The following is a 9,217-nucleotide window of genomic DNA, read 5'->3' as shown; positions in this document are numbered from 1 at the left end:
TGAATATTACCTGACAATTGAAGACGAATTAAGGGGTTGTTATTCTTCTGGTATTTTCTCACTAATCTAAAATAACAAATATTTTTTATATTTTATTTGTTATTTATTACATTATTTTACTAAATTATTTTTAACTATCTCTCCGTATATCACAACAACACTATTCCAACTAAACAAACAACCCACGCGCAAACATATCGATTACATCGATGACAGGTATCGATTACAGGCAGATAAAAGAAATATAGGAAAATTTCCTATATTCTAACAAGTGTGTTTCCTTAAGATTTGAAAGGATTGAATACTTCTTAGTACGAATGAACTAAAATATTTTTCTATGCCAAGTGTTATTCGTATGTATGATAAACTTTCTATAATAAAAGAAGTCAGAATTATCATTTTATATGAAATTTTACTAAATTTGAGGAAACTTGGGTTTAGTTCGGTTTTTGTTTATTTTTACGAACGCTTTGTTATCAGTGAATCAAATTTTCTTTTTCAGTAGTAAATTCTTATACACCCATATAAATGGTTGGTTGCAATTCGATCATTACAATAAGGAGGAGGAGTAACCTATTTTTTGTTACAAGACCAATGTTTTAATTATTTCTCCCATTATAGATCCAACACAACTGTATAAAAGTTCACAAAATCAAATAGGAATTCCCATAACTATTCAATTGGTTACAATAACCAATGCCGATCAATTTAGTTTTTTGTTTCATAAAAAGTTTAGTATATTAAAAGAATTTTAGTTCAATCATGGGACGCACGTAAGGTAGTTGTTGCAACAAGTAAATAGTAATATCAACACTGACAATGACGCTACAAAATATGCAAAACGAGGAACAGCGTCACTAAATTTACTTTTTAATAGTCCGCAATAAATTGAATAATAATTTTCTCGTTACCAAGTGTATTTGGCTTAAGGTAAGTATAGTATCGACTTAGTAAAAACATAATATCATAGAAGTTTCCATAAAAATTAAAGGCTTCACACACCAACAAACACAAATACTTTTTACGGTAAGCTAGCTTTTTTATTGTATTACGCACATACAATTCTAGAACGAGTCAACAGCGGTTCTAATTCGATCTGTATTTATATCCAGCGGCTTAGGAAGGACATTTCTGGCAAGTATATATTGAATTAAGTTTGTAGTTTGACCACATAATAACAATCTGCCATTGGTGTACAAAAATGCCCCTATAAAAATAGACAAACATTATTTCATCCCTTTGTAAATTGATCTCACATATAGATCGAAAGCCTTTGTTGTTAGCACCATTTGTAATTATTTTCGTAGTTTATTATGATTGTAAATCTTGTAATAAATTAATAAAATCTCAATATAATCTGCCCTTTCATTTAATATTAGAATTTGGTTAGGGTAATAATAAATAATATCGAGGGCGGTTGCACCAACAAACCAAACAATTAATATGAGATTGCGACAACCAATGCAAAGTTGGTCCAATATATTACCATGCAGTTACAATTGCCAAATGTTAGTTGTGCTGACAGATATCATTGATAGCTGATGGAACCTCCTGCTTTCGGTATACCCAACGAAGAAAACAGTATTAGTAAAATTTCATGCCTTATTCTAGTTAATGAGCCACCGTGGTGCATTGGTTAGTATGCCCGCCTTGCATACATAAGGTCGTGGGTTCGATTCCTGCTACGACCGAACACCTAAAAGTTTTTCAGCGGTGGATTATCCCACCTCAGTAATGCTGGTGACATTTCTGAGGGTTTCAAAGCTTCTCTAAGTGGTTTCACTGGAATGTGGAACGCCGTTCGGATTCGGCTGTAAAAAGGAGGTCCCTTGTCATTGAGCTTAACATGGAATCGGGCAGCACTCAGTGATAAGAGAGAAGTTCACCACTGTGGTATCACAATGGACTGAATAGTCTAAGTGAGCCTGATAGATCGGGCTGCCACATAACCTAACCTAACCTAGTTAATGAACTATTCCTCACTGCTTTCAGTTTAGATTTTTTTTATTGAAACAAGTAAATTTTATTATTTCACACAAAAATTTACCTTAAAGGCCGGTATGCACCTCTAGCGAAATTTTCGGTAGCAAACATTTATTTAAGTATACAACAAAAAAAACAGGGCTGTGTACACAAATTTTAAACCAGCTAATCGCTTTTAGAAATTGTCAATATATGTTCCAAATATTCCTCAAATAAATTGTTTATTATTTATAGGCCTTTTAAAACTTTTACGCACACAATGATTGTAATAAATTAAATGTTTGCTGCCAAAATATGTTTTTGACAACCCTGTTATTTTCATTAGACGTGCGTACCCGCTTACGAAATTGAACGCTACCGAAAATGGGTATTAAATTCGTGTTTAGCCGCTAAAAAAAATTTTTTCACTAAAGTGAAAACTACCACTAAAAAAAGGCATAAAATTATACATTTTTGTTTCAATTGATAATTGTTGATTTCATTATAACCTGATGGGGAATAGCCCAAAGCAAATTTTCAAAAAGTTTGTATTCCTTAAAATGGATTATTAAAGAAAAATAATCGTGAAAAAATGACGATTTTATCAGCTAAAATCGAACTTAATACCGACCTTAATGGAAATAAAATGGCTAAACTAAATTGATGATCTAATTATACAATTATTTTTCGAGCTTTATGGACAGATATAGATTAAGGAACATGGTTAATAGAGCCATTGAAAAGAAAACGCCAGATACAAATCTATACACGCCTGGACTGTACATGTTTCGGTTCGGGCGAATGAACCTTTCCACAGCCTTTTAGTATAAATCTGGCTGGGAGAGATAACTCAATTTTGGGCCCTTTATGCTAACTCCTTATGGAGAAAACATTTGGGAAATTTCCTCTTACAAATTGAATCATCTTTTCTCCCACTGTACATCATCTTTTCATATAACTTACAAGTCCCTTAATCTTATTTTTATTTTCGTTTTGTTACATAGTAATGCAACAACACGAAATTTATTTTTAGAAAGCTAATTTGTTAGAATTCACCTAAGTGGTGAACAGTCGAACAATGCTTATTGTTTCTACAGTCAACTACAACATATGACAATTAACAGAAACTGGTTTCCAGGATACAACAACAATTCTAACGCGTACATTAGTCGTGTTTTTCCTAGTTTTACGACGGGCTCATCGTTGCTTATTATATTACATGTTAGCCTGATACCGAAACAGGCAATTGACGTCCAAATGCATTATATCTAATTATACAATTATTTTTCGAGCTTTATGGACAGATATAGATTAAGGAACATGGTTAATAGAGCCATTGAAAAGATTTGTAGATTTGTATCTGGCGTTTTCTTTTCAATGGCTCTATTAACCATGTTCCTTAATCTATATCTGTCCATAAAGCTCGAAAAATAATTGTATAATTAGATATAATGCATTTGGACGTCAATTGCCTGTTTCGGTATCAGGCTAACATGTAATATAATAAGCAACGATGAGCCCGTCGTAAAACTAGGAAAAACACGACTAATGTACGCGTTAGAATTGTTGTTGTATCCTGGAAACCAGTTTCTGTTAATTGTCATATGTTGTAGTTGACTGTAGAAACAATAAGCATTGTTCGACTGTTCACCACTTAGGTGAATTCTAACAAATTCTAAAAAACATTTGGGAAATTTCCTCTTACAAGTAGAATCATCTTTTCTCCCATTTTTTTTATGATCATTTTTTCCTTTAAGGCCGGTTCTCTGTTGGTGCGAAAAAAGTTCCACTCCATCATTGTTTCGCGTTGAAAAATGATAGTGTTGACAATATATTTTGAAGAAAAAAAACAGCCATTTTGGAACTTTTCGCGTTTATTTCATCGAAATGTATTGACAACATCGCAAAATGTCACGAAATGATTACTATACATAGACAACTAGTGGCTCGATTTACACACATATACGCATACATAGTAATTAAATTGAAAAAGAAGAAGCAGAAGTTATTTTACAAATAACTTTGGATTTAAAAAATCTAATTTTATAATGTTTTACAATTTTATTTTTTGGACATAGCAATTAATTCTTGTGATTCCATTCATTGCTACCCCTGTACTATACATGTTGGTTAAAGTTCTAATGCTTGGTTGGTTGAAGTCAATTGCTGTACTCCTTTTGTTAACATTTTGTTTTGTGTTTGTTATCCCGATGCCCAGTACAAATGAAACGATTGTAAAATATAATTCACCAAATAAAGCTTTTATTTTGTTAACATTTGTGATTAAATTTCATGTTTTATACATTATTTATGTTCTACAAGCGGCTAGATGTTGGTTGCTAGTTTATTACGGAAATACAACTCCATGTTATACTTTGTTTTCTCAATCGATCAGATTACATTTTTAAATAATAATCCGATTCACTTTTGCATTATAAATTCACCAAAATCAGTTTAATAAATAAATTATTTCTTAATTCACATTGCAAATGGCGCCATGTTATGAAAATACTGACTGATCGATTTACGTCAGTTTTTCAACTCGAAAAAAACAAAGTATCACAAATGGAAAAAAATTCGCTAGTTTTTCGCATTTTTTGGTTTTGTATGGAGTTTCAACGCGAAAACCGAATAGAGTACCGGCCTTTAGTTTAGAAAGCACTTTTTTCTGCACCCAAAGAAATTTGTTAGTAGGGACAGCAGAAAAGTCTGCTAAAACAGCAGAAAGTCTGCTGAAAAAGGGACAGCAGTCACTGTTTGCTGAAATAGCAAACATTTCCTGCTATTTTTGAAGCTCGATTACACTAAAAAGTGTTTTATTATTTGCTAAAACAAATAAAAATGTCAACTTAGGAGCTACCCTAACATAATTAAAACAATATATTATGAATATCTGTAGTATTTGACCAAAAATCTGAATATTTATCGAATTGAGGCATAACAGCAAACAAAATGTTTGCTGATCGTATTTAGGAGCTTGTAAGTATATTACAGTGCAAAAATAAACCAAAAACTACTTTTGGTTCTTAAATATTCTTTGGGGAAAATTTATAACCTAAAAATTTTATAAATTGTTGTTCATTTGCCCCTGAAGTACAAAAATATAACAGCAGACATCGACTGCTGTTTTTAGCAGACTTTTTTCTATGAGTGTGATGCAAATACGTATAATATCGAGCACATTATTATCAAGTCAAGAATGAAGTGTCCCGCCATTTGAGTTTTCGTTAGAGTCTCCCCATGATATATGTTTTGAATTTAAGTCACCCTATAGGGCGAAGACATCAAAAGTTTTGCAAAATCGTAACAGCTTTTCAAGACCAGATTCTAAAGTTTGTGATGGATGGTTACATGGGATATATACAGAGACAAAGGGGTGCCAGATGTCATGAAATTAATTTGAACAAGGCAAGTATTCATTCCAGTGTTATTGAGATATACTCGATTGAAGTTAATGCAATTTTTGATAACCACAGCTGTACCAACAGGTGAGTTGTCGGTTATTATATTGTATCCATTAATTCTAACTTTTCTATTTCTTCGCAGGTGACATTCGTGGATGAATTCGATGTCTATCTTGTTATGGAACAACAAGCTTGCCAGGTCTAATTGTCGACTAGTGTCATTAAGAGACCTTACGTTGAATGTGATTAGTTTTATGGATCATTGTTAATATGTTTAATTTTATTAAATAGACGCTTGAACTCGGATCTTGCAGCAGACTTTGGCATACTTTTGTAATTTGGTAAAAATATATTTATTTCCTGTTCCAGCGTAAGTTCTTCAGGATCCATAATACTACGTTCGCACTAGACAGGAAATCCTCGTAAACGAGGATTTTGGTCGAAATCCTCCTAGATCTCAGTAGATTTGCAATAGGCAAATATCAGCTGGCTCGTAGAGGATTTCAACAAAATCTCTTTCAAAATCCTCTATACTGCCTTGTACAACTGTGATTTTAGTACTAAAAATGCGCTTTTTGCAACCCTGCCCCTATTTTTCTTGTAGATGAATGTGTGTGTGCGTGTACACACACGGGTTTGTGTGTATTGATATTACGAACAGCTGTCAAATCCTCAAATCTACGAAATCTCTTTATTTTGCCAATCCGAACACTTGAGATTTGTAAAGAGATTTTAGCGAGATTTCGTGTCTAGTGCGGACGTAGTATAAAGTAACTTACTAGATTCATGAATTGAACTATGATGCTTTTTGGTGCTTGTTGGGGCCTTTTTGTGGCTTGTTGTTGAAAAAGGTTAGAGAAAGTTCGTCCAGGAGACCCTAGGGACGATGTTATGGCACGGTTTACATTGTTTCTGGCAGCTGCCTTTTCTTCTATGGCTTTGTTTATGGCCACATACTTTTTGTATGTAGCACAACCTCTCCAATTGGCTGGGTGACCAGCTTCACCGCAGTTATTACAGAAAGGTTCCGATTGGTCCTCTCTGGTGCGGAGACCAGAGAGGAAATGTGAGAAACTCCTGGGAGCAGAGTTACCAGAAATAGGCCAGTGTCGATTTTTTTATGGAACTAGATGTCCTAAATTTTGTGACATCTGCAATTGTGTTTGATGCCTCTTTATTGAATACAGCTTTACAGCCTGTTTCCGTATGTCGAACGAGTTCAATCGATCGACTGAAATGCATAGAAACAGCTGTTTTTTGGTTATAAATTCAGCTGTTTGTTTCCATTTTAGTCGATCCACAGAGCTCATTCGACATACAGAAACAGGCTGTTAATGTCATCTATCGCAGTATTGGCAAATAGTCCCCTTAGAACTACAGAAGTTTGTTTAAGTTCCTTTGGCGTGAATGAACGAGAATAGGGCTGTTTTCTTTTTGCACTGGATACAACATTTGTATGGGCTATCCAGAACATCGTTGCACTGGTGTTCTATCCAGAACATCTCATCAGTGCAAGTCGCGCCGATGTTTCCAGATTGTATTTGGATAAAGTGACGCTTCTTCGATTCACAATAGCAATTTATTGTGAATATTTTATCGAAAAACATGAAATTCTAAGTGATACAGTGTCATAAATAATCGCAGCAGTAAATATTTACTACTAATTGAAGCATTTCATACATTAAAAATGCAAGATTTCACTTCTTTTCTGTGATTGTTTTTAAACAGCTGATGACAGTGTTGCATATTTTTGGAGATGTCCTGGATAAACGAGTACTCTGTTTTATTTTAGTCCTTAACGGCTTATAGCCTTTTTACACTACACACATCTAACATCTTCCATCAATTTGCCAAAGATGTTAACATTTTTCCATACTAATTTTGACGTCGTGCGTTTTAAAAATGTTTAACATCTTTGGAAAATGTTCCTATTTCACTTTGTTTCAACTTATTCTTTGAGAGTATTTTAAGTGTCTTCACTAGAAAAAGTGTCATCACTGATAAAAATTTCATAATTTTTATTTGAAAATATGGCAGTTGACGTTTCATGTTAGTATTCATTTGTCTTCTACTATTTTGTAAAAACTCATATTTTTAGCAAGAAAAAGGACTTCTCAACGTATTGTGTGGTCGTCAGTGGAGGAGAATGTTTTGTTAGACATGTGGGAGGAATATAGGTTAGGTTAAGGTTAGGTTAGGGAGGAATATATTGAAGATTTGTGCGGTACTAGAAAAAATTATCATGTCTATCAAGAAATGGCTAAAAAGCTCGAAGATGTTGGTTTTAAAGGTGCATGGACAGACGTGAGGACGAAATTGGATAATCTTACTCGAAAGTACAGGTGAGTCTTTTTTTATCAATCTGTATCATCAGTAAAGATATATAAAAGTAACGATATATGTTTTAATTGTTTAAATAGAAGCGAAAAGGGAAAAATAGGATCCACAGGAGGAGAACCATCCAATTGGCAGCATCATCACAAACTGCATAATATTTTGGGGTCCTTCAAAATTCACAACGTCGCCGAAAACATGTTTGAAAGTACAAGTTCGTATTTCGAGATCAATATTATATTAACCACACCAAATGTAACTTTAAATTTCTTGTTATATTTTCTTCTTTTTTAGATGAAACGACTACTGAGAGTGTTTTGGATTTTGATGCTAGACCTTCTTGTAGCAATTTATCATACAGTGATACTGATTGTTTACAAAATCCTCTAAAGAAACGAAAGAAAGCTAACATAAATGAAGAATTGTTTCTTGTAGCAAAAGAAAGGAATACATTATTAAAAGAGCGAGGACAGCAAACTACAGAAATACTAAAACGAATAGATGAAAATACACAACAAAATGCGAAATTTCAAATGGAACTTTTGGAAATATTGAGGAAAAAGAACTGATATCACTAAAATTATATCACGAAATTTTGTACCAATTTTTATTTTAAATAAAATGAATATTTAATAATAGTGTTATAAATAAATGTAGTTGACTTTAATCATAGGTTTCTCCTTTCAAACAGATATTTTGAAATCGAACTTCTGATGTCCTCAGCAGCTTCAGAAAAATCCGCTGATATGTTGCAAGTATCAGGCTGAGGGCGTAAAATGGTTTGATCAACTCTCCAGTTTTCATTAATTTCGCTGTTATTGCAATTCAAAAAGTTGTGCAGGATACAGCAGCACATAATTATCTTGTTATTAAATTTCAAATGATTTTCTAATCCCTTGCCTATGCGTCGAAATCTCGCTTTCATATGACCAAAAGCATTCTCAACCACTCTTCTTGCCTTCGACAGCCCGTAGTTGAAAGTCTGCTTATCCAATGGAGCAGCAGTGGAAAATGGATAAGGTTTCATAAGGGTAGGCGAAAATTTGAAGGCGGAGTCTCCAATTATAAGAACTTGCACTGGTGTTCCACAGATGTCCTTAGTTTTCCTCTTAAGCCATGGGGATGATTCTATCATTTTGCTTACTTCTGACTGGCGATATATGTATGAATCGTTACACCGACCTGGACATCCGACATTAACATATAAAAATCTGTAACTATTGACGATGTAATAATATAATAACGAATGATTGTACGTGACAACACAACACATAAGTACTTACCGATAATCAACCAACGCAAAAAGTACTATTGAATACCAGCCCTTGTAATTGAAGTAGTCCACAGCATCTCCCGATGGTGGGCTCACTTCGATATGGAATCCATCTTTAATAATATATATATAAAGACTTGACTTTCTCATTCAACACTTTTGCCTACCTGCTGCACCTAAACATTGGGGAAATCCAATGTTCTCAAAGCCACTGACGCATTCATTTACTTTTTCCTCTGTTATA

At 33.6% G+C, this 9,217-nt stretch overlaps 1 protein-coding gene across 1 annotated transcript; it reads left to right on the top strand.

Annotated features, from left to right (window-relative positions):
• Positions 1-7,388: 7,388 nt before the first annotated feature.
• On the top strand, positions 7,389-8,352 carry LOC142223218 (uncharacterized). The gene is made up of 3 exons (XM_075293066.1): positions 7,389-7,708; positions 7,787-7,914; positions 7,995-8,352. Exons 1-3 carry the CDS (start codon positions 7,623-7,625, stop codon positions 8,267-8,269), a joined length of 489 nt encoding a protein of 162 aa, XP_075149181.1. The 5' UTR covers positions 7,389-7,622; the 3' UTR covers positions 8,270-8,352.
• Positions 8,353-9,217: the final 865 nt, after the last annotated feature.

The sequence above is a fragment of the Haematobia irritans genome, chromosome 2 (genome assembly GCF_050003625.1).
Source record: "Haematobia irritans isolate KBUSLIRL chromosome 2, ASM5000362v1, whole genome shotgun sequence".
NCBI classification, from domain to species: domain Eukaryota; kingdom Metazoa; phylum Arthropoda; class Insecta; order Diptera; family Muscidae; genus Haematobia; species Haematobia irritans.
Note: the sequence above shows the minus strand (reverse complement) of the source record. Positions and strands in the feature narration are given on the sequence as shown.

Bases quoted from the DNA above. Each gene is read 5' to 3' on its own strand.
- LOC142223218 (XM_075293066.1), top strand. From the start codon at position 7,623: ATGGCTAAAAAGCTCGAAGATGTTGGTTTTAAAGGTGCATGGACAGAC. The intron at 7,709-7,786 runs GTGAGTCTTTTT...TTGTTTAAATAG, and splicing joins AATCTTACTCGAAAGTACAG to AAGCGAAAAGGGAAAAATAG. The intron at 7,915-7,994 runs GTTCGTATTTCG...CTTCTTTTTTAG, and splicing joins AAACATGTTTGAAAGTACAA to ATGAAACGACTACTGAGAGT.